At 40.7% G+C, this 25,823-nt stretch overlaps 1 protein-coding gene across 4 annotated transcripts in view; it reads left to right on the top strand.

Annotated features, from left to right (window-relative positions):
* The window catches only part of GCC2 (GRIP and coiled-coil domain containing 2), a 36,709-nt gene that overhangs the window by 5,236 nt on the left and 5,650 nt on the right, over nt 1-25,823 (top strand). For 2 of the 4 annotated variants that reach the window (XM_027128666.1, XM_027128668.1), the window contains exons 5-21: nt 1,428-1,532; nt 2,328-4,784; nt 5,514-5,583; nt 8,079-8,179; nt 8,273-8,371; nt 12,009-12,128; nt 12,577-12,741; nt 13,039-13,143; nt 13,790-13,952; nt 16,987-17,087; nt 17,184-17,261; nt 18,251-18,388; nt 19,206-19,327; nt 20,675-20,851; nt 22,405-22,622; nt 24,068-24,262; nt 25,265-25,404. In XM_027128666.1, the coding sequence (XP_026984467.1) occupies nt 1,428-1,532; nt 2,328-4,784; nt 5,514-5,583; nt 8,079-8,179; nt 8,273-8,371; nt 12,009-12,128; nt 12,577-12,741; nt 13,039-13,143; nt 13,790-13,952; nt 16,987-17,087; nt 17,184-17,261; nt 18,251-18,388; nt 19,206-19,327; nt 20,675-20,851; nt 22,405-22,622; nt 24,068-24,262; nt 25,265-25,404 (4,554 nt within the window). Of the gene's footprint in view, nt 1-1,399; nt 1,533-2,327; nt 4,785-5,513; nt 5,584-8,078; nt 8,180-8,272; nt 8,372-12,008; nt 12,129-12,576; nt 12,742-13,038; nt 13,144-13,789; nt 13,953-16,986; nt 17,088-17,183; nt 17,262-18,250; nt 18,389-19,205; nt 19,328-20,674; nt 20,852-22,404; nt 22,627-24,067; nt 24,263-25,264; nt 25,405-25,823 lie in introns of those variants that run through there. The other 2 variants (XM_027128667.1, XM_027128669.1) reach the window with 2 other exon arrangements.

Raw genomic sequence — 25,823 nt, 5'->3', positions numbered from 1 at the left:
TTTGTGTCATCTTGTATTTAAAAGTGGCTTTATTCTACTCTCATGTTTGAATAATAGCTATAACTTGGTATAGAACTCTAAATATTTTCTACATCTGCTTTGTTTTTGTATTTTTGAACAAGAGTTTTTCTTTATTATTTCACAAAAGAAGTTCAGAGGCAGTTCTGGAGTGATAGTTGACTAAGGTTTCTTTAGGATTTTATCTTGGTTTTAATGTTTAAGATTAACTTTATTTAAATTCACAGTGAAATGGGTCTGTGATTTTCCTATCTGTAGAGTCCTTGCATAATGTTATCAAGTTATGCCAGTTGTGTAGAATAACTTGAGAATTCTTCTTGCTTTTTGTTTTGTCTGAAAAAATTCATATGTAATTGGGATAATCTGTTCTTTGAAAGCTTGATAGAACTCACCTATAAAACTATCTGTTCCTCCTGTTTTCTTTGGTGGACAATTTTAAACCACTAGTTTTATTTTTAAGTAGTAATAGTATTGATGATGCTTTTTTTTTTTTTTTTTGCGGTACGTGGGCCTCTCACTGTTGTGGCCTCTCCTGTTGCGGAGCACAGGCTCCAGACACACAAGCTTAGCGGCCATGGCTCACGGACCCAGCCGCTCCGCAGCTTGTGGGATCTTCCCAGACCGGGGCACGAACCTGTGTCCCCTGCATTGGCAGGTGGACTCTCAACCACTGCACCACCAGGGAAGCCTGATGATGCTTTTTAATTTTTTTTCTTGAGTTACATTTTTCTAGGAAGTTTTATCCATACCATTTTACTTTTCAGTATGATTGGCAGATTAATAATTAATCATAATATTCTTCTTAACTGTATAATCTGTAATTTATATATAGATAGGTTCCCCTGTTATTCATAGTATTGTTTGTGACTTCTGTCTTCTCTTGATCAGTCTTACAAGAAGTCTATTTTGTTAGCTTTTTTCAAAGAACTGACTCTTGGCTGTTCTATTTTCCACTTCATTAACTTCCTTTCCTGCTTCATTTCTGCAGGAGGTAAACTTCTCTGGGGTAGGGGGGACACTGGTGATTTCTTGCCCATTATTCTAAGCACTCCTGATTGAGATTGTCAGTCAATCCGATTTCTGAACCTGACTCTCCAGTTCCTGAGCATTTAGTTTTCTAATTAGTGTTTGCCAGCTTCTCATGTGTTTCCCTGCACAAGCCCTTAGTTTATAGACTTCTTGTTCTTTCTAACTCACGTCTTCCATGTCCTCCACTTTCAGTTTTCCAAAGTTATATTGAAATTTCTCATACCCTTATGTCTTTTCTCCTTTTTACTTTGCTCTTATGTATATAGCTTTTTAAATATTCTTACTTTAGCATGGTTTGGAAAAGGTGAGGAGGTAATTATGCATGAAGTCAATCCACCATTGTTAACCTCAGGCAAACAAATCATCCTGTTCCAAAACAGGCATTGACCATACGTCTGGATGCTATGCTTTTGGAAAAAGCAGAGACTGAGCAACAGTGTGTTTCTTTGAAGAAGGAAAATATTAAAATGAAGCAGGAGGTTGAGGTAAAGCAACATTTTATTTTTTTTTGCTTTTTATTAACTTACATAGTATAGTTATGCATTTTAGAGCCAAGACCTTAAAAAGCATCTGATCTGATGTTAACTGTAATAGTTACAGACAAGGAAACAGATTGATATTTAAAAAGAAAAATAACTGAAATCACCCAACTACTTAGAGATAGAGCTAACATTTACTTGTTCCATTGTGTAATCTTCATTTTAGTTGTAATATTCTTTAATAAAAATGGGAAAAAATACCTATTTTATAAAAAAAATTGTCTATTTAAATAGGTTGATTGTCACACATACTCTAAATGTTATCTAAAAGAAAGAGAGAGAGAGAGAGAGAGAGAGAAAGAAAAAGAAAAAGAAGGAAGGAAAGAAGGAAGGAAAAGATAAAAGAAAAGAAAAGAAAAAAGAAAGGAAAGAAAGTTGTGTATTCAGTTCTGGGATATTCAACTGTCTTTTGGGTCTGTGCTAATTTTCTCCCAAAAGCTGTATTACTCTATTCAGGAGATATTCATTAAAGCCTATGACTTAATACAACTTACATAATTTATTACCATTTAAAGGAAAATTAAATGCAGAGATTTCCTAGCTTTTAGTTATTTCTTTGAGTAACCTGTTTAGTACTGCTTAAGGTAGTCGGAGCTTCTAAGCAGAATTCTTGGAATCTCAGCATCGTATTTCTTCATGTACATTTCTGCTCATTTCTTCCTTTATGAGCCTATGTCTAATTTTTCCTGAGGGCAGGGGTTTGTTTTATCTTAAGTAATTTTTGTGTGCTTACTTTTACAGGATTCTGCAACTAAGTTGGAAGATGTGCGCGAGGAGTTTGAACAATCACAAAGAAACTATGTGAAAGAAATGGAAAATTTGAAAAATGAATTAATGGCAGTACATTCCAGATACAGTAACGATAAAGCTGGTTGGCAAAAGGAACTGGAGGAAGCATCAAAAAAACAATTAGAGCTTTCAGAACAAATCAAATTTCAGAGTGATTCTGAAGATAATGTTAAAAAACTACAGGAAGAGATTCAGAAAATTAAGCCGGCCTTTGAGGAGCAGATTTTATGTCTGCAGAAGCAGTTAGAAGTTGCCACAAATGAAAAAGAGCGAGAAATTACTCATCTCCAAGGAGTCATTGAAGCTAATTCTCAGCAGTACCAAAAAGAAATTAATAGTTTGCACGAGGAACTTTTACAGTTGAAATCTACACACCAAGAAGAGGTGAAAGAATTGGAGTGCCAGATTGAAGCATCTGCTAAAGAACACGAAGCAGAAGTCAATCATTTAAACCAGCTAAAGGAGAACTTAGTCAGACAGTGTGAGGCAAGTGAGAAGAACCTTCAGGAGAAACATGAATGTGAATTAGAAAACGCAAACCAGGAAAATCAGATGTGTTCTCTGCTCTTACAGGAAGATACTCTTGTAGAACAAGCAGTAAATGAAAAAGTCAAACACTTAGAAGATACCCTAAAAGAACTGAAGTCTCAACATAGCATCTTAAAAGACGAGTTAACTTACATGAATAATCTTAAATTAAAGCTTGAAATTGACGCCCAGCATACAAAGGATGAGTTTTTTCACGAACGGGAAGATTTAGAGTTTAAAATTAATGAATTATTACTAGCTAAAGAAGAACAGGGGTGTGTAGTTGAAAAATTAAAATCTGAGCTAGAAAATTCAAATAAACAATTTTGCTGTACCGTAGAACAACATAACAAAGAAGTACAGAGTCTTAAGGAACAACATCAAAAAGAAATATCAGAACTAAATGAGGCATTATTGTCAGGTTCAGAAAAAGAAAAATTAACATTGATGTTTGAAATACAGGGTCTTAAGGAACAGTGTGAAAACCTACAACAAGAAAAGCAAGAAGCAATTTTAAATTATGAGAGTTTACGAGAGATTATGGAAATTTTACAAGCAGAGTTGGGGGAATCTGCTGGAAAAATAAGTCAAGAGTTTGAATCAATGAAGCAACAGCAAGCATCTGATGTTAATGAACTTCAGCAGAAGCTCAGAACTGCATTTAATGAAAAAGATGCTCTTCTTGAAACCATGAATAGTCTCCAGAGAGAAAATGAAAAGTTATTAACACAGCAACAAATTGTACCAGAACTTGAAAATACCATAAAGAACCTTCAAGAAAAGAATGAAGTATATTTAGTTAGTCTCAGTCAGAGAGATACCATGTTACAAGAATTTGAAGCAAAGATAAGTTCTCTTACTGAGGAAAAAGATGATCTCATAAGTAAAATTAAAGGTTCTCATGAAGAGGTGGAGACTGTCTATCACAGTCGTGAAAGGGGAGAAAGGTTTATTGTAGGACCCGGGGAGAAAGTGGAGCAGACTACCCAGTGCAACAGTGAGCTAGAACAAAAGGTAAATGAATTAACAGCACAACTAGAAGAAACCTTAAAAGAAAAGGATCAAAATGACGAAAAACTGGAAAAGCTTATGGCTCAGTTGAAAACTCTCTCTGAAGACCAGGAAGCAGTGTCATCTGAAGTGAAGTCTCTTCATGAGGAAAATAGTAGACTGTGTTCAGAAAAGAACGAGTTGAGCAGGGATTTGGAATCTCTCCTGTCTCAAAAAGAAGGAGATTTTATCCTGAAGGAGCAGATTTCTGAATTAGAAAAGAAACTTCAGTTAACAGTTGAAGAAAGAGATAATTTAAATAAACTTTTGGAAAATGAGCAACTTCAGAAGTTATTTGTCAGAGCTCAGTTGTGTGGTTTTCTTGAACAAATGGAGTCAAAAGTTTCAGAAAAAAGTGAAGAACAAGATGTTGTAAGTGTCCTACAAGCTGTAGGTGAATCCTTAGCTAAAATAAATGAAGAAAAACACAACTTGGTCTTCCAGTATGGTAAAAGGGTAGCAGAGTTAGAAAAAGAGATTAAGTTTCTCCAAGAAGAGAATGTGATTCAATGTGAGGAACTTAGGTCTTTACTAAGAGACCATGAGCTAGAGAAACCTCTCTTAAGGAAAGAGTTAGAAGAAACCCTCTTGGAAAAAGAGGCCCTGCAGTCTGATCTTCTAGAAATGAAGAATGCTAATGAACAAACAAGGCTTGAAAATCAGAATCTCCTAATTCAAGTTGAAGAATTATCTCAAAAATTATGTAGTAAAAATGAAAACCATAATGAAAAAGAAAAATATTTTATAAAGGAACTTGAAAACCTAAGGCCATTACTAGAACAAAAAGAATCAGAATTGCAAGATGTGAGAGCAGAGTTGATATCATTAAAGGTACTATTAATTTGCATTTTATTGATTTTAAAATACTTAGTTCTAGTCATAGACTCTAGAAAATATATTACTGCACTTTGAAGTCAGAAGTAAATTTTTAGCACTTAAGATCACATGCATATTTCTGAAAGTACATTAAACATTTTCACATCACACCTTATCACATTGATCACTTTTTGGTTTTAGATCATTTTAGAATTTTGTTTTTATATAAGATTAGATGATTAGGGGGTTAAATGTTAAAATTGTATAATTAGTTACTAGCAAAGCTACAAGTAAACATGGAAAAATTTGAATTTCATCCTGTGTGGTATGCATATTAACTTAAAGAGCACTGTTGAGCAGAAATGTAGGCTAAAGTGGTATTTAATTTTAGCCAGAAATTTAGGGTTTTTTCCCCAGATCATGACAGGATAAACTACAATCATCGTTTAATCTTTCCTTATTGCATTATGTAGTTGATATCTGTTGGGTGGTTCGTCTTGGCCTTGGATATTGCTGTTTTTTATAGTAAAACACATGACCTATACTATGTTTATAGTAAAAAGCATCATGCTACATGCATGATAAGGTCAGAATTACCTGGTCTATCAAGGGAAGAGAAAGACTGTTCACCAGATTGCTTTTTGTATGAATTCTCTTTGATAATGATTTTTTTCATGCTTAACATGACGGCCAGTACATCATGGGGAATGCAGTGATTGTCTTTGTTTTTCCTATAAAATCTAGGATTCCTTAGAGAAATCACCTTCTGTAGAAAGTGATCAACCTTCAGTAAAAGAGTTTGAAGAAAAAATAGGTAACTATGGTTTTGCATATGTTGTCACAGTTAATTACACAGAATCTTCTTAGTGTTAGAATAGATTGGGAAGTATTGTCACCAATTAATGAGTTGTTAAAAACATGACTAGCTCTCTCTTCCTGATGCCGCCACTCTTGCCCCGCTGCCATCTGCTTGCCTTCCCTTTCAAAACTCTCACTTTCTATTGTTTAATCCAAAGGAGTGATGTGATTCCATTTATAAATGGTTCCATGATTGGTTTTGGATTTTTCATGCATTTAGCAACCTTATTTGAATGCCCAACTACCTAAGCACTGGTAATAGGAAGGGGGTTAATATACACACCACGCAGACCGTATCTTCAAAGAACTCACTGCAAGAAGGGGCTGTTACTGCAGTACTTTGGGGTGTGGACAAGGTACGCTGGTGACAGTACAGGAAGATATGATTAACTGCTCGTTTTGAGTTAGGAAAAACATCACAGAATAGGCTGTACTTGTGTGTTGAAGAATGAGAAATTTGACACGAGAAGAAAGGTACTGCAGCAGGAGGAAACAGCAGGTGCTTGTATGTTAACATCCATGACGTCCAGGAGCCTCCTAGGAAATTCTGGAGAGGCAGGAGTCTGAGCATGAAAGGGCTGGTGTGTTGTGCAGAAGAGCTGGGACTTCCCCATACCCGTCTATTCCTCAGAGTAACATTAGGAGGTAGCTCTTTTATTCCCATTTTAAGATGGAGAAACAAAAAAGTGTTGTGTGATGTACCCATAATTCCCCAGTTTAATGCCCAGTGGGATTGGTGGGGAGAGGGGACGGGTGGTTGAAAGAATTTGGAATGACCCACAGTTTTCTGTAATGGATGACTGGGGAAGGTCGGGTTAGGGGAGAGCATGAGTTCAGTTTTAGACAAATGAAACTTAATTACCACCCCAACTGGAGATGTCGAGTAGACTACTAACTGTGCAAATCTGGAGTTATGGGGAGAGGGTTAGACCAGATAAGACTCCATGCTTAACACAGTGGGCATTAAAAGCCATGAGGTTGAGATCCCAAGGAAGTGAGCGTAGGAAAAAAGACGAGGACCAGAGACAGTTCTCTGTCAAAAGTCAGAGAGATAGAAAGAACCAAGGAGAATGAGAAGGAATAGCTGGTGAGGTAGAGCCCAGAGCATAGGATGTCTTTGAAGCTAAGACAGATGAAGTACAGGTGGAGGAAGTGCTTGAGGAGGGAAGAAGGGTCACACTAGCAGTCAGAGCTAACCCAAGCTAAGCAGCACCCAGCTCATTGGCGACTTGATAACACTTGCCATGATGTACTGAAGCCAGAGCCTGGTTGAAGTAGGTTCAGGGGGAAAATGGGGGAAGAGAAAGGTGAGGAGGGCATGTATAGACCACGCCTAGAAGGAGGTTTGCTATAAAAGAAAGAAGACATGGGACAGTGTCCAGAGGGGAGGCGTGCTCTTTTGCCTTTCTTTGTGTGATGTTTCACCTGTCCTATCATGACCCTCCCCTGCCCTCTTTAACTGCTTCCACTCTTTGTTCCTGACCTTAATCTCTTTGGTGATATTTTTCTTATTGCATGTTTATAAACTGTTGGGAAAAAATCTGTTAGGGGGATTTGCTGCACAAGAGAGGGGAGAATTGCTACACTGATGCCTGAGTAGGTGAGACTATGCGGGATGACATGCAGAAGTGGAACACTTGGCCTGTGCAATGGGCACACACAGTGCACCTGTCGCAGCCAGAGGAGGGCAGCATACGTGAACACAGGTGCTGTGAATACTGGATGAAGAAGCAGGGACAGAAATTCAGATCGTAGCTGAAGTTAAGCAGAACCAAGAAGTAAGATCAGGAACACTAGTGTTTAAGTCGGGGAGGTGGCTAGAGAGGATACGGGAGAGACCCAGATTGGACGTGTAAGCAGATCGCAGGTTCAGTTGTAAAAATCAGACCCACCAACCAAGAGGCACGTGCCTATGGATCATAAATGTTTAAGCGCATCTGATATCTCCTCTGCTTGATCCTGATCTGCACATCACCACCTAAAAGCCTAGCATACTTGCGTTGCCAGGAAATCTTCTACTGTTAAAGGGGTCCTGACAGCCTCTCCAGTTTATAGACACTTAGGAAATGGCTAAAAACAGTAGGCTGGGACTTCCCTGGCAGTCCAGTGGTTAAGACTCTGCACTTCCACTGCAGGTGGCACGGGTTCTGTCCCTGGTCAGGGAGCTAGGATCCCATATGCCATGTGGCATGGCCAAAAAAAACAGGCTGTTTTGGAAGATTGAAGAAAATGAAAATTCTTTACATTGTTTGCCTCATTTAGAAAATAAGTAAGCTTTTACTTTAAAAAATAGATATTAATATTTTGCTTTTACATTATTTTAATCTCAAATTGCAGATTTTGTGTTCCAGATTAAAGATCCATTTCTAGGGCTAAAGTAAGTAAATAATGGGTGTATTTTCGCTCTTTTCCTTTGAGTCTATAGATAATTGTTTCATTGTATGTTTTTAGCATATCTGGAAGAAGAATGCAAAGACAAAGAGGAGAAAATAGAGAAGTTAAAACTAGTTGCTTTGAAGGCAAAGAAAGAACTAGGTTCTAGCAGAAAAGAGGTAAGGTGACTTAAAAAGGCAACGTTTAAGGAACTTACATGTCAGAAAATCAAGTTTGTCTCTACATAAAAAACTATTGTATATTTAAAATAGGCCCAGACGCTACGGGAAGAACTTGAATCTGTTCGCTCAGAAAGGGATCAGGTGTCTGCTTCCATGAGAGATCTCATTCAAGGAGCAGAAAGCTATAAGGTAAAAATAGTTATTTTAATAACAAGTTATATTTGTAACTTCTGAGTTAAGGAATGTACTAGAAATGTAAAACTCTTGTCCATAACATAATCACCTTGTATTTTTTAGTAAATCTTTTTTTCTATTTTTTTGTGTAATGTATCATCCTAGTATCAGATTTTAAGTGGCTAAGCTTTAAATATGCCTTTAAGCTATTGTTTTTTAAAACTAAATTTCTGTTTTGGGATTTCCTAATAAAATCAGTAACAAAAAAGATGGCCATTGTTACTGTTATTATTTAATAGTCTTCTGGCCAGGTGAATAAATGTGAATGTTAGACATGTCTAACACGAAAGTGAAAACATTATTTGAAGGCAGTATTGCTTGTCTACCTAAATAACATGAGAATCTATTATAAAAAAATATAAGAATTAAAAGTAAGAGAGTACCATTATATTTATTTATGCATTCAAATATTTATACAGCCAGGCTAAGTACTGATTACTGGGGAGACGGTGGTCAACCAAGTAGACGGAGTTCCTGTCTGCTTGGGACTTAAATTCCAGTGGCAGACAAAAATCCAAGGAGATCCCGTGTGGAAAAGGAAAGGCGGGGGGGGAGCGGCCAGTAGTCAAGTGGGACTCGATGGGAAGAAGAAAATACCAAAGTAGTTGAAGAAAATGAAATTTCAGGAAGAACTTTAATGAGACTAAGGGAAAAGAGGAAATTGACGTCTTGCTCTACCAGACGCTAAAATGTATTATAAAACTACATAATATGATACAGTTCTGATGCAAAAATAAGGCAGGTTAATTGAACAGAAGACAGAGACTTCTGGGGACTTCCCTGGCGGTCCAGTGGTTAAGACTTCGCCTTCCAATGCAGGGGGTGTGGGTTCGATCCCTGGTCGGGGAGCTAAGATCCCACATGCTTTGGAGCCAAAAAACCAAAACAGAAGCAATATTGTAACAGATTCAGTAAAGACTTTAAAAATGGTCCACATCAAAAAATCTTTAAAAAAAAAAAAAAGGAAAAGAGACTTCTTTATAAAAACAAGCACTTACAGGCCCCAGGCACTCTTCTAAGTGCTTTACATGTCTTGTCACACCTGATATGTGTGTGGTAAGTATGTTGTTAACGTTGCTGATTCACCAGTAAGGAATCAGAGGCACGGAGGTCACAGAGCAAGTAACTAGTAGAGCTGGGGTTGGATTCAAGCAGTCTGGTTCCAGATCTGTTCTTTTACCAACTAAACTATGCAATCCCAGTAAGATTTGAAAACAGAGAAGCCAATGCAGAAGGAATCAGAAAACTACTTCAGGAAAATTTGGTTAGATTTTTACTTCATGCCACACACCAAAATAAATTCTGCAGTTTTGTCAAAAAATGAAAGCAATTTTTTTTAAACCTAGAATAAAATACTTGATCATTCAAGCTCTGGATACAAAATACTTTTCTCAACCTAAAAGCAGTTAAAGAAGTTACAAGGGAAAAGACAAATTGAACTAGATAAAATATAAAATTGACATATGAAAATATGACAAGGGGTTAGTATCCTTAATATATAAAGATATAAGTCCATGTTTTAAAAAACACTTCTTTGAAATTCATATATGAGGTTGTCTTTTATGAGCCATTGGGAGCTTGCTTCTTCACATTTTCAGAACCCATATGATTATTATCTCCTGCAAAGGTAGACCAGGTATACCAATTTATTTGTTTAAAATATATATTTCAGAGGACTGGGAAAAAAAGAATAGAACATCCAAGAACTGTGGAACAGCTGCACAAAATATAGCATATGCATAATGAATGCCATAGGAGAAGAGAAAGAGCAACAGAAATACTTGACACAATAATGACTGAGAATTTACCCAAACTAAGGTCAGACGCCAAGTTACAGATCCAGTAATCTGAGAGAACACCACACATGGTACATACCAAAACAGTGACACCAAGGCAAGTCATTTTCACACTACAGAAAATCAAAGATAAAGTCCTGAAAGAAGCCATAGGGGAAAAAATAACCTTATTTATAGAAGAGCAAATATACGAATTACATCCAACTTCTCAGAAACCATACAAAAAAGAAGCATGTGGAATGAGTTAAAGTGTTGAGAGAAAAAACCCACCAACCTAGAATTCTGTGCCCTGTAAAATTATCCTTCAAAAGTGAAGAAGCAATAGAGTTTCTCAGATAAAAATTGAGACACTTTGTTGTTAGTAAACATGCCTTTCAAGAAATGTTAGAAGTTCTTCAGAGAGAAGGAAAATGATATAGGTCAGACCCAGAAGAGGCAACACAATGTTTTTTGTTTTTGGCCATGCCTCGCATGTGGCATCTTAGTTCCCCAACCAGGGATCAAACCCAGGCCCCCTGCAGTGGAAACATGGAGTCTTAACCACTGGACCGCTAAGGAAGTCCCCAACACAATATTGAAGAAGAACAGAAGAACAAAGTGGGAGGATTAACCTACCCAACTTCAAGACTTACTGTAAAGCTACAGCAGTCAAGACAGTGTGGGGTGATATTGGTGAAAGAATAAACAGAACAGTGGGACAGAATAAAGCCTAGAAGCAGACCACAGATACAGTCAGCTCTTGACAGTGGAGCAAAGATCACCTTCAACAAATGGTGCTGGAACAGCTGGACATCCACATGCAAAAAAAATGAATCTGTCCACAGGCCTTACACCTTCACAAAAACTAACTCAAAGTGGGTCACAGACATAAGTGTAAAACACAAAACTGTAAAACTCCCAGAAGATAACATAGGAAAAACAGGTCATCTCCACCCTCGATGACCTTGGGGAAGACTCCAAAGGCACAATCCATGAAGGAACCGATAAGCTGTACTTCTTTGAAGGCCACTTTCAAGGAAAACTCACAACCATTTTGTTAGTTATTTTGTACAGGGATTCATTTTTATGCAGGAGAGCAGTCAGTAGTCCAGGAACAAGGCAAAAACAGGGTTTATAAGAAGCAGGGAGAGGAAACAAACTACAGGCAATCCGGAAACAGTGACTCTCATATATTTTGGAGGATAACCCCACAGGCTGGTGTATAGCACAAAGGTCAGTCCCAGGATTCTGTCCTTGAGTAGGGGCCAACTAGGAATATCAAAGAAAAAAATTCAGTTGGTTTTAGAGTCTTCAGAAATTGATGAACGTTTCGCATCAAAGGGTGAGACTGTATAAAATGTCTTCTTGTGTTCTTCGATTAGCACCTCTGCCTCACCTCAGGCCAGGCCCGAAACAATTCCCTCAGCAGAATTCTTTAGGTGGAGTTAACAGGACCAGGTTAAACTTTTTCTCCTCCCTTCTTAAATGTTGTATACATTTCAGAAGTTTATTTTTGATGACTAGGATATATAACTGGGAGATGCTATATTGTATACATTTTAAATCCTCTTCCCTTGAATAGATTTCCCCACCCATACTAAAAGTCGTCTGGATTATGCTAATTGTATTATATAACATATAATATATTGGGTATAATATATTGGGTATTCTATCAAATGTTGAACCTAGGTAAATGTTGAACCTAGGCTTCCGGAATGAACTCATAAATCTTGTATTAAGATGGCTCAGTAATACAGTCTGGCTGATTGAATGTATGATAATACCCTAAAGTTAAATCCTTTTGTCTTTTGTTGAAGAATCTTGTATTGGAATATGATAAGCAGTCAGAGCAGTTGGATCTGGAGAAAGAACGGGCTCATAATTTTGAGCACCAAGTAGAAGACCTGACAAGACAATTAAGGAATCTGACTTTTCAGGTAACTTTAAATTGAGCAAATGCATACATGGAAATTGTAATAAGTATATTTCAATTCTAATATTTTTTTGCACAAAAAATTAAATTTAATACATAGTCAGAAACTTTATTTTCTTTTTCCCACTGTTGGGAGAAGAATATGACAGAAAACTAGCCACCATCCCGTCTTATTGCTGTAATCTCAGTTCTGGGTTTTTTGTTTTCATTTTTTCATTTCCGCCTTTTCCTCTGTTAGTGCTGCTGGTCTCTTGTAATGTTTGCCAAATTAGTATCTACAGTGGTAGTGTTTTAAACTTACTCTTGATTTTCCGTTTTCATTCTGTGGAATCGATTTTGAAATCTTCACTTTTTTATGCTATGCCAATATTCTCATTAATGTTGCATTTTATTCTTCCTCTCCTGTGTGTATTTTCTGCATGTTTACAGTAATGAATCATTTGTCATTCTAGTGTGAAAAATTAAACTCAGATAATGAAGACCTCCTGGCCCGTATTGAGACACTGCAGTCTAACAGCCGGTTATTAGAAGTGCAGATTTTGGAAGTCCACAAAGCCAAGGCCATGGCAGACAAAGAGTTGGAAGCTGAAAAACTTCAGAAAGAGCAGAAAATAAAGGTAAAAACAGTTCTGTGGGATTAATTCATTTATACAGTGATATTTTTATCAAAGTATTTAAGTGAATGAAAGACTTGCTAATGAGTAGCATTTGTTAATATAGCAAAGTTTATTAAATCCTTAATGTATGCCAGCTATGAATTTGAGAATCCAAGTTATAATTTTTGGGTGTATTCTTTTTTTAAGTATGGAACTTTCTGTACTTTATATGTCAGATTTATTTTATAGCCCCTTACAGATACTTTTTTTTAATGCTGGTTGGCTTAGGGGTGGTGATGTTTTTATTTTTAATTTTAGGAGCATGCCAGTTCTGTAAACGAGCTTGAAGAGCTTCAGCTACAACTGCAAAAGGAAAAGAAACAGCTTCAGAAAACCATGCAAGAATTAGAGCTGGTTAGAAAGGTAAAATGAAACACCAGACTCAAAACCGATACGAATATTCACATTCTTAAACTATTCTGTAAACATAGAAAAGAAATATTTGAAAAACAACGTTAGTTGTGGTGCTGAAATACTGCTTTATAGATTATTTGCCTCCAAATACTGAAAATTTAATGTAGTTCTCTGAGTGCCTGTCTCTCCAGAAGAATCTAGGCTCACAAATTATTAGACTTCAGTTTGCTATTTTATTTTTCATACCTGATTGTTGTATGACAAATGAAGATTTAATTAATGTCAAAAGCTAAAGTTAGTATTATGCTTAGAACTTTGGCTCATTTTTCTCTACTTTTTCAAAGATGAGGGCAAAAATAAAGGTACTATAAGAGTTGCTTAAATATGAACATTTATAAATAAGAGCCCCACAAGAGCAGATACACCAATTGTAGTTAATGAAAACTATAATGAAATACAGTGACACTGAAAAGTCAAATTATTACAAAAATACTTTCTGAAATTACAAACAAGAATGTATCCAACTTGTAGTTTCTGCCTTAATGTATGAACTTTCTCTATAGAGCCAGTGTGCTCCCGTGGCATCCTTTTAGAAATTCTGGAACAAAAGTAACTCATCTGGTGTTATGTGGATCTTTTATTATAACATGTGCAGGATGCCCAACAAACCACATTGATGAACATGGAAATTGCTGATTACGAACGTTTGATGAAAGAATTAAATCAAAAGTTAGCTAATAAGAGCAGCAAGATAGAAGATTTGGAACAAGAAATAAAACTCCAAAAACAGAAGCAAGAAACGCTGCAGGATGAAATGAGTGAGTAAAATAGAGCCCACTTTGGCTCGCGGTCACTGCCCCCAGCAGAGGGCGGGGCCGGTGGGGGGGGTGCTAGCTGTGGCTTTCACCAGCTCCTGGCGGCCAGGTCATCCACACAGCAGGGACCCCGCCCGAGGACCAGAGGGGGTGCTGTGAAACCACTTCCTGTACCCTTGTGTGCAGTCCAGGTGGGTGCTTAATGTGTTCATTCCCGTAAACGGTTCTCAGGTGGTCCTGGGCCACCATTTGCTGATTGTCAGCAGAGTGGGATAATGCAGTAGCGGCGAAATCTTTCTTTTTCAGGTGATTATATTCCATTTTATCTGTTAAATAATTTCTAATGTAAGCATCTAGAGCTCTAAGTATCCCTTTAGGCACTCCTTCAGCTACAGCTAACAAATTGATACGTTGTATTTTTATTTTAATTCAGCTGAAAATACTTTTTAATTTCCTTTGAATCTCTTTTTTGGCCCATGGGTTTTTTGTTTTGTTTTGTTTTGTTTTGTTTTTGGCTACATTGGGTCTTCATTGCTGCACCTGGGCTTCCTCTAGTTGCGGCGAGCAGGGGCTACTCTTCATCGTGATATGTGGGCTTCTCATTACGGTGACTTCTCTTGTGGAGCACGGGCTCTAGGTGCGTGGGCTTCGGTAGTTGTGGTACGTGGGCTCAGTAGTTGTGGCTCGCATGCTTAGTTGCTCCACAGCATGTGGGATCTTCCCGGACCAGGGCTCGAACCTGTGTCCCCTGCATTGGCAGGCGGATTCTTAACCACTGCGCCACCAGGGAAGTCCTGGCCCATGGGTTTTTTAATTCCTAAGTAATTAAAGGAATTTTCAGATATCTTTCTGTGAATGGTTTCTTTAAATCCTTACTGTGCACATACCACGTCTTGCAGCTGCGTTCTTGTGCAAACTGGGTAGCAGGGCTCCAGGTCACACACGTTGCAAACATTTGGTTTTGCAAGTTAGTCAACTAGCTGAAAAAGAGTCTTGAACCTGGGAAAAACTAAAAAGAGCTGCTTATTCAAGAAACCACCCACTGTCACTGGTGAATAAGTACAGGAATGAGAGGTTCAGGCAGCGGGTGCCAAGAACTCAGAGGGAGGAGCTTCTGCAGACAAGCGATTGAAAGTTGGGACTTGCGTTGGGTGTGAGATTTGAAGAGAAGAAGCAGGTTGGGAAGGGTGGTCCTTTCTGCAGCATAGTTATGAGCAGAAGTGAAAAGAAATAACATAATTTTGGAAGTCTTAACTAGTTGGAGGAAAAGGCTTGCCCTGTTAGGGAGAAGTGAAATGTAATTAGGAAGCTCTTCTTTATCCAGTTCAGAAAGGCCCTGAATACCAGAATGTACTTGGGCCCTTTTGAAGGACAGCAGGACAGATCAGTGAGCACAGTGTGGAGTCTTGGAAATGCTCCCAGCCTCGGGCAGCACAGGCCCTGCAAGGCTGAGCTGGGGAGCTGGGGACCCCCCGGGGAGGAGGGTGAGGACACATCAGGACAGTGTCCATGCAAAACCCTCAGCCAGCTCACTCTGCCTGGGGCGTGAGGAACACACATCTCCTTAATCCCAGGCCCTCCAGCATCGGGCCCCCGTGTACCTTCTCAGCCTAACCTTCGTTACTCCCTCGGTGCAGAGGCCCTTCCTTCTTCCTGAAGCACGACTCATGTTTTTCCACGACTGTGTCTGCTGCTGTGCCCTCACTCTCCCACTCCTGTGCTCACCTTCTGGAATCCTTACTAATCTTAAATGTTTGCTGTTCCAGGAAGTCTTCCTTGTCCCAAGCAGATATAACCTGGATATAACCTTGAGCCAACGTGGGTCCGCATGGCCTTTTGCATTTCTGTCGTAATAGTTGTATTTTGCTTTATGTTATCACACTATCCCAGATGGTATCCTCTCTTTTCGTTCTGTGTTCTCGGAGCTCATAATTCCTGGAGCACTTAAAGGCTTTGTATGTAATTTGTGCCTTGTACAGTCTTTTCAGGACTGGGTAAATAGTTGCCAGGAAGTAACTGATGATAACATATCGTAAAGGCAAGTTAAGGTATTTTCTTACAGGACAGCTGCTCTTGTTTACTGAGTGATACCGTCATTGCATGTGGATTTAACTTCATGGAGTTAGTCATTGCTGGTGGGGTCTTCTAGCAGCCGTCACGTGGCCACGTTCGTGGCCTAGACTCAGCATCAGGCACACTTGTTCTCTAAAGGACCAGGTCGTAAATCTCGGGCCCCAGGTCTCTGTCAGATGTTCTTTACTTGCTTCGCAATGGCTGTAGCCAGGTTGGCCTGCTGGTGTGGTTGGTACTGTGATCTGGACAGTGAATCCACTTATTCCCATTTGATGCTCTTCTTTACCTCTGTTAGCATAAAAGTTTTTTGTTTTAATCATGTTTCAGTCTGTTCCTTAATGAACTCTTTGTCCTACAAAACAGTTAGTATCACAAACACAGATCAGGTCTGTGCCTCTAAGGCGATTAGAAACACACAGCACCTCTTCTGAGGTATTTCTTACAAGTGAAGTCTATGTTTCAGGTACACAGTAAGTATATGCCTTTATTTTAGAGATACGTGCTAAAACACATACAGACAAATGGACTTCAAGTGTGGGGGCCCAGGGGGCACAGGAGTAAGTGGGAATGTGGGTCTGGGGTTGCAGACGTTTGCTGTAAAGGGCCAGACAACACGCATTTTCAGCTTTGCGGGCCCTGTGGTCTCTTGCTGCGCTAAAGCAGCCGTAAACAGTATGTAAACAAACTGTTCACAGAAACAGGCAGCAACAGTGGCCTGTGGGCCTGACGCCTGATCTGGGTGGAATGAGATTGGCCATGTGTTGGTGATCGTTAAAGGCGGTGATGGGTCCAGTGGGGTTTAGTGTGTTATTGTCACTAGTGTCATATGTGTTTGCAATGGTCCATAATAAAAATCTAAGACAAATTCCTTTCAGAGGTAGACTAATACAAAGAAAAGACTTGTCATTTGTTTACTTAAATTCACTCATAAAACTGTTTCTCCTGAAACGATCTCTCCCACTAGCTTCACTGCAGGCTTCAGTACAACAGTATGAGGAAAAAAACACCAAAATCAAGCAGTTGCTTGTGAAAACCAAAAAAGAACTGGCGGATTCAAAGCGAGCGGTATGCGAATTCCTCAGTGTCGTATTTCAGTCCTTATTCATAGAGGATTTGTGAATAACTGCACTATTTAATTTAACCGAGTTTCTTGTTCTGTAGGAAACTGATCACTTAATACTTCAAGCGTCTTTAAAGGGCGAGCTGGAGGCAAGCCAGCAGCAAGTAGAAGCGTATAAAGTAAGATTCTTTTTACTCTTTAAGATTTTAAAAATTTGCATGTGGAAGTCAGGTACCACTTGGGAATTTTTCTAAATATATATGTATATATTAAACACACACACACACATTTCTCCCCCTAAATATTCTTCATCAACATTTTGAGGAAGGAGAAGCAGTGAGCCAAGTGTGGCTTATAACTGGGTTTACCATTGAGCATAAGCTTGGTTCTTTTCACGTATTTGAAAACCCAAAATACATTAAGAATATGGCAGCAGAAAATAAACATGGCCCCAAACCTACATCTGAACTTTCTTTTTTTTAAAAAAAAAAATTATTTATTTATTTTTGTTGTGTTGGGTCTTCGTTTCTGTGCAAGGGCTTTCTCTAGTTGTGGCAAGCGGCGGCCACCCTTCATCACGGTGCGCCGGCCTCTCACTATCGCGGCCTCTCTTGTTGCGGAGCACAGGCTCCAGATGCGCAGGCTCAGTAGCTGTGGCTCACGGGCCTAGTTGCTCCGCGGCATGTGGGATCTTCCCAGACCAGGGCTCGAACCCGTGTCCCCTGCATCGGCAGGCGGACTCTCAACCACTGCGCCACCAGGGAAGCCCCTGAACTTTCTAAATGATAGTATAGTCACAGGAATCTGTTTATAAAAAGGTTTTATATATTCATGTTACATTACATCTATTACGTTTATATTTTTTTATATCCATTATGTTTATGTATAATATCTTTAGGTATTTAATTAAACGTTGAACTGTAACGTGTGGTCTGGAATTTTTTTCATGATTGATTTTGATTCAAGGAAAACCAAGTTAATTTATTGTGAAAATGTTCTACTCATATTGACTCCAGTCTTTCAATAATCATAAGTTAAAAATCCTACTATTTAATTACGTCCCTTAAATATAGTCCTCTCTCAAAACCCAAGTTGGTGTTTAACGAAAGTCGGTTTAACCAACGAAGATCTGATTCACCAGAGCCTGACTGAAAGCCTCTGCCCCCAGATTCAGCTGGCGGAAATGACGTCGGAGAAGCACAAAGCTCACCAGCACCTGAAGGCGTCCGCGGACCAGCAGCAGCGCACGCTGGGCGCCTACCAGCAGAGGGTGGCAGCCCTGCAGGAGGAGTGCCGCGCGGCCAGGGTGCGTCCTCCCCAGGGCGGGCGGCTCCCACCCAGCTTGGCCCCATCCACCCCAACCCCAGCCCAGCCCTGACTCTCACTCGCATAACTTCTTTTTGCTAAAGGGAAAGACATGGGTACATACTCTTTCCATTTTAACCTTGTTTTACAGTTTCTGTGTGGAAGAAAGGTATTTTTTTTTCTTTTTTTTCTTTTTTTTCTTTTTTTTTTAGTTTTTTCATTAGGAAGGTTACAGTTCTCTCTGAGGGCTAAGTGATTATAAAATCATATTCTGTTAGAACAGCCACTTTCTTTCTTCAACACACAGAACAGACCCCTGCAGTGGTTTTGTTACAGGTGCAGCTCTGTCTAAGCCACCTTGGCAAAGGGGCCTTGGAAGGTCACGGGTCACTTCAAGAAAGTCCAAGACCTAGAATTTAACTTTTCCCACTCTCTTTTGAAAAGCGAAGTTCAAGTAGCTTAATTTCTTTGAATTAATTTTTCTTATATTTATCATAAGTGAAAATTGTTCTAAAGTTCCAAAGGCAAATAGTGCTATTATAAAATTTATGGGCAATAAATTAATTTACATGGGACGAAAACAGGTAGAAATGTACCTCTTGTCAGACAAAATTATGTCGTTCAAAGGCTTTAAAAAAGTGTAAGGCCAACAGAAGTATACTTTTTAGGGAAAGGTAACTGGGGGCTAAAAAGTATCAGCCATTTTGCTTATTTTTAAAGAAAGGTTTTCATCTTAATTCATTAGTCTCTGAGAGAAAATAGGAGGATCACACAACCTAGAAAATGCAGTAAATTTCTCTCTCTCTGAACTGTTACAGGCAGAACAAGCTGCTGTCACCTCTGAATTTGAGAGCTATAAAGTCCGAGTTCACAACGTTCTAAAACAACAGAAAACTAAGTCTGTGTCTCAGACTGAGACCGACGGAGCCAAACAAGAAAGGTAAAGTCTGAGCTACGCGGAACCTCCCACGGGGGTGGGAGATCCTGCTCTGGTTGCTTTTGACCGTGGAGGTTTACATGTAGTCACCAGTGAGGACAGAGCCGGCTTCACCGCACTGTTCACGCAGAGAGACGTGTGTAGGAGCCGTGGAGCCAGGCGGCGTCCGGACACCCGGGCCACACAGTCCAACCCTGTCCGTCGGTTCCGGTCACAGTGTAAGGACAGACGTCACCGTTACGTCAGGACTAGTTTTTCCACTTTTGAAAATACAGTAGGAGAATAAAAATACTTCCTTGATGTACTTATTCACCATTAGTTAGGCTAAGCATAAGTTGATTAAAAACATTTTACTTGTTTCAAAAAGTTTTAAGTTAACTAAATTTTCATCTAGAATTAAATTTTTCTTCTTAAATTTATGACAATCTCTATTACATACTGTTTCAATAGTATATTAATGCTCCTTAAAAACTAGCATACAGATCACTTTTGCGAGTTATTCAAAAATGTACTAGGAATGAAAGACAGGGCATTCTACAGCATGTGTGTTTTGTGTTTGTACGCAGAGACCCGCTGTTCAGAGCAATTTTATCTCTGGCTCTTACTGTTCTTAGTAGGACTAAATATCCTGCAGTATTTGTGTGTTTATGCTTGTGTTACTTTTTAAGTATTTAATAAACAAGGGAACTGTAGGCTAAAAAATGATGAGTTTTTTTTTCTTTCAATAGCTCATCTTAAAGCCAAAGTAGAATATTGACACACTTACTATAAAAATATCACCACTTACAAGAGTCGATTTTGATCATGCCAGAATCTTGTGTTAAAATTATTTTAATGTAAATGTTTTAAGTTCCTTCTTCTTTCTTATATATTAAATAGTTTTTTTAAAAAGAAATTAATAGTGTATTATACCACTTGTGACAGAGTTATAGGTTTTAGCTGTTTTTCTCCAAAGACTTTCTTTCACTGTAACTTGGTGTAACATGCTGTTCCCAGAATGGTTACCTTAGAACTGCATTTCTTTTTTTTTCAACTAATGACATAGTCCTGTAATATAAAATAGGCCATTTTGATGCCATTTAATGGTCTACTCCATTTGAATGTGAAATTTGTAAATTCAGAGACTTTTGTAAACATGTAGTGTCTGCGATCTGAAGTCTGATTATAGCGTCTTTTATTTCACATTTAATCCTATTCTCTGAATTCTTGTGATTATTATATTTCCTTTAGAATCATCCATAATTGCAGAGTATGACATTGAAAGGTTATATGATTAAAGTAAAATTTATTTGAAATCACAAAATCAGTTTTACATCTTTCAAAAAATTTTTTTAACTGTTTCTGTTTCAGAGATCATCTGGAGATGCTGATTGACCAACTAAAGATCAAATTACAAGACACCCAAAATAACTTACAGATCAACGTCTCTGAACTGCAGACCTTGCAGTCTGAACACGACGCCCTACTAGAAAGGCACAACAGGATGCTGCAGGAGACCGTGTCCAAGGAGACCGGGCTCCGAGAGAAGTAAGGCTGGTGGCGCCAGCAGGCCCGTGGGTGCCGGGGGACAGAGCGTGTGTTTGCTGGAGCTCCCGGTGTGGTGCTCCTGGGGCGGATGCAGGCTGATAGCTGGAAATAGGTGTTTCCACAGGCTTGGTGACTTGCTGCTTCTACCTTAGAGCTCCCCCTTTTGATTGTTTCTCTACTTAGCTTTTCTAAGAGTAATTTTATCTGCTCACCCAGTGTTCTGTCTCCCGTGGCCTTCACGGCCAGATGCTTCTTTCCAGCCAGGTGTCAGAGGACGAGCACTTTTCTTTCTCTCTAGAGGAAAACATTCCGAAAGCTGCTGACTGAGCTCCCTGTGCAGCTGCATCCTTGGCCTGTCACATCGCCACACTCGTGCTAATCAGTGCTCCAGGGAGTCTCTGGGGTGTCGGCAGAATAGACGGATTATTGTGAACAAGAAGCTTTGAGCTCCTGGGATACAGCAGTTGGGTTCACGGAGCATCTTCTGTCCGGGGTGTGGGGATGCTCTACAGAGCTCAGGTGTGCTCGTCTTAGGAGTCGAAAGCACTTGATTTGCTTGGCTTTAGACCTTTCCATGGTGTGACTTAATCTGTGTTAATCATGTAACTCACAGTTCCAGGAAGACCCACCAGTCTTCTGACTACCTGGCACCAGGTTTTCCATAAGATTAGCTTACACAGTGATGGTCACTCGCTGTTTACATCAGAAGTTTCCAGCACTTATTCTTTATTCTAGAAGGGTGGTTGCGACTATAGTGCTAACACGACTGAAGTGCAGTTATCTCGTGCTCCACGTGTAGCCCTGTGCTCTGATAAACTATGAAGGAGGCTTCTCATCTGAACACCCAGCGTGCTTCCTCAGCTCAGGCCCCACATCGGAAGTGGGTGATGGCCGGGGTGGTTTTGAGCTCAAGACCAAGGCTGTAATACAGGCACAGAGTCTATTAGAAGCACAGCACATGTGGGGGGAGCACACGGAGAAGCAGTTTATTTACGACAGAAGCAAAGCAGAGCTACACACCCCAAGAAGCGTGTGGGCGTCCTTGCTGACAAGGAGTGCGCCAAAGGGGCGATTTAAATTGCTCACACAGGGGCCATCTCCCAGGTCTGTCCTGTCCTCTGGCCAAGCATCCTGCTTCATTTCCCACACCTGCTCTGACCCCGGGCCCTGCCCAATATGCGTGTGCATCCTTCAGCCAAGATGGATTTCAGTGGGAGGGTCTCTGGGAGATGGACAGCACGTATTATGGGATAGCACCCCCTCCCTTTTTGACCCTCCCGAGAAATGTTTCTGCACGTGCAGTCGGGGAGGTCTCCTTCACCTCCAGAATGGTAGATGCGGTCGTCGTATCTTTTTACCCCAGCAGCTTAGTTTCTCCCTGCTCTGCCATTAACCTTTTTGTTGAAGTGTCAGGGGGACACAAGCTCCAGTTTGCTCGGACCAGGGGCCCGTCTGTGTCCTGCCTCAGTTCCCCAGGTGCACGTGCGGTCCACGTCTCAGGGCAAGGCGATGTCTGGGGTGGAAGCTCTCACACAGCACGGCCCTCTCCCCAGGCTGTGCGCCGTGCAGTCGGAGAACTCCGCGATGAAGTCTGAGCACGCACAGACCGTGAGTCAGCTCTCGGCCCAGCACGAGGCCCTGCGTGGCAGCTTCCGAGACCAGGTGCTGCAGCTGCAGGAGGAGCACCGGCGGACAGTGGAGACGCTGCAGCAGCAGCTGAGCAGGCTGCAGGCCCAGCTCTTCCAGCTCCGGAGCGAGCCGTCCACAAGAAGTATGTATGTGTGCTCGGGACGCTGCCGTCACTGTCCTGCCCTGTGTGTCTGCGCTTCCCACCGTCCTGAGGAAGTAGGTGACTTACGGGGTGGCCACCAGCGTCAGTGCTGTGGTCAGTGAACGTTGGACCCACTTACTGAGAGGAGACTTGGACGTTGCTCACAGCAGCCTCTGCACCCCTCAGGGTACCGGCCTTCACTAATTGGGTTTTCCTCCGACTCACGGAGGCTCTGTCGGTCTCAAGACCCGTGTCCACATTCCAGTGTCCACTGCATGTGTTTAATGTTCTTCACTGCTAGTCTTCAAATATGTCTGTCCTTTAATCAGAAATTGTAGAAAGAGCTGAACTTGTAGGATCATTTGGCCAAACACAGCTTCTTCCCATTCAAGTTTCTAATTAGTGGAGTTTGAGTTTAACCACACACACACTTCCGTTCTGCTTCCTGGAAGAGATGGGAACCCGTCAGCCAAGTTGAGGCCACACTTCAGTGTTAACTATCAACTTGATACTGATTCCTTGTCACCAGGGCATTGGCAGCTGTGGTCGCTCCTCAGGATCGAAACCTATGCCAGGAGTCATCAGAGGAAAGTAACCAGCCAGGGAGACACTGGAATCAGGAATTAGCAGTAGCATAAGCAGTTAGCAAACTTTCAGGAAGGTGCTTCAGCAAAGGCAGCCGAAGGGCTAATGTTTGAAAAGCGGGGCGGGAGAGGGAACATCATGGAAAGGAGAATAAAGGAAACTTGAAGTGAAAAGATCTGGTCAGAATTCTGGTCCCTAACGCACCTCGGAGATCTTGGACCAAGACATTTAATTTCTCTGACCGTGCGGTTTCTTGGGATTAATAAAGTAACGTGCTCGGAAATATCTTATAAATCTCCCAGTTCTAGTCAGTGCTGCTTGTCAGCAAGCAGGGGAGCCCGGCCCGGACTCTGTGATGAGTCAGCCTGCCCTGGATTCGGGGCTCTTCTTTGCTGGACACCACAGAAGGAGCGGGCAATGGCAGGAGCCAGCTGGGTGGAGTGTGAGGCCAGTGGTCAGCAGGAGCATCCTCGGAGCTGATCTCAACAGCAGTGTGGTGTCCCAGAGTTTGCAGTGCCGTAAACACCCAATCCTCAGAATCTGGTTGAAGGGGTTTTGCCCTCGTTTAGCAGCTGGCCAGGCCTCTGCATTGTGTCATCTAATGGTTTATCTTAACTCTGGTAGCAAGTACCACTTTTGCTGGATTGACTTAAGTGGTTAAAAGTTCAATAACTAAATTGTTAGGGCTGTTTCAGAAGTTCTTTCTTTCTACACCATTTGCTTGTCTTCTGGTTTTTCAGATTCCCTACCGTATTATTTGTCATCCCTAGAATCATTTTAACTTTACTGTGTATCTCTGTTGATGCTGAATCCATAATTTTGGACAAACTCTTACTCTTTAAAAAAAAAACATGTAACAGGCCCAGCTTCTTCCCAGCAACCTTTGAGGAGCCTTCGAGAAAGGAGAAGCGCAGACCTCCCGCTTCTGGATGTGCCGGCCACGACCCGGGAGGAGGGGGAGGGGATGGAGACCACGGACACCGAGTCCGTATCTTCCGCCGGCATCCACGCGCAGTCCTTAGAGCAGCTGCTCCGTTCTCCCGAAGCCAGACTCGGTACGCTTCCTGCTTCATTGTGCCTTTAGTGAATTCTGCTGTCCTATCCAGCTAACAGTACTCTGATTTATAAATGTTTTTTTGAGCTACTCTAATAAAATTTTTTTCAGTATTCCACCCTTTTTCAAATGGAAAACTTTCCTGCAGAATGAAACCAAAAAAAAAAAAAAAAATTTTTTTTTTAAACAAAATAAAAAGTTCCGCCCAAAGCTTGAGCCAGAAATAGGTGGTTGGAAGTTGTTCTGTAGTGGTGTTAGAAATAGGATAAATTTCTCTCACCCTTCTAAGAAACTGACAGTTCCCACTTGTTCCTCTTGATGAAGTGGTCATGCTGAACTTGCCTTATTAACTGTAGTAAAGTTTTGGACTATTTTCTTCTTACCTATAATGCACATTAATGTTCCAAGTTCAGATGACTCTGTTCGTCATCTCGGAGTCTCCAGGATCTGGAGTGAGGACCAGTTGTGTCCTCAGTCCTAGACTGTGATGGGTCCTTGTCCCCGAGGAAGAGTTAGTCCTGATACGCTGTGGCCACAGCTCCACAATCGGACTTGGCTTTGCCATTTTTGCCAAAATTAACCTGTTGACTTTGAGCCTCTTCCCTCATGTATTAGATTTGAGTGATTATACCGCTCCTTCCCTGGTAGAAAATCCTTGTGAGAGACCATGATTTAAGTGATCAGTAACTGCTGGTACTTCCTCCTTTATAAGTAAAGTGACACCAGCTCTCGGGACATTAACAGATGTAGGAGGATGAAATCAGTAAGTTGGTGCCTACACGCTGGCCTAACAGCTTCCAGAACGAGCTCATCGAGCCTGTGTCCAGGCAGGTGGCCCGCTCCACAGCAGAGTCCATTTTACCTGTGTTACATGCAGCCTTTTAACTGGGCCATGGGGGATGGAGAGCAGAGCGAAGTGTCAGTACTTGGGTATTTTCTCATTTAGAATCTTCGCCTGTGACCCCTCATTTTGGAAATTAACTGTTGGGGCAATTCCTTGCAGAGCCTCCTTCCTGGCACGCTGAATTCACCAAAGAAGAATTGGTTCAAAAGCTCAGTTCCACCACAAAAAGTGCCGACCACTTAAACGGGCTGCTTCGGGAAACAGAAGCCACCAACGCCATCCTCATGGAGCAGATTAAGGTGAGGGCGGGACGCCACCTCCAGGAAGCCCTCCACACATAGACTCATGCGTCCATCACACCTTGATCCCTTACAATGTTACATTTCTGAAATGGAGAAATATTCTTGGCTTTTATATCTTTTATATAAAGACTATTTTAATTCCTACTTTTTCTAAGAAGCCAGCATAGATTTAGAGATTAGACAGCTGTTCACAAGTCCTTGTTCCACGTTTGCTTGAGTAAAACTTGAAAGGATGTGAGTCCCTAAATTCCAGACATGGACCATAGAGCACTTCCAATTAGTGGCAAAGTGGCATGGGAGGTTTTCCTGTTTAAAGTCGACTCTGTAAGCATGTAGGAACCAGGCAGTGGAGGATTACGCAGCTGTCTGCACCCGAACTCTCTGTAATACAGCCATGTTGGTTGTTGACCTCTTCT

The sequence above is a fragment of the Aethalodelphis obliquidens genome, unplaced genomic scaffold (assembly GCF_003676395.1).
Source record: "Aethalodelphis obliquidens isolate GAN/ISIS:26980383/991018 unplaced genomic scaffold, ASM367639v1 scaffold35, whole genome shotgun sequence".
NCBI lineage: Eukaryota > Metazoa > Chordata > Mammalia > Artiodactyla > Delphinidae > Aethalodelphis > Aethalodelphis obliquidens.
The sequence above is the reverse complement of the archived record's forward strand: the minus strand, read 5'-3'. Positions and strand labels throughout refer to the sequence as shown.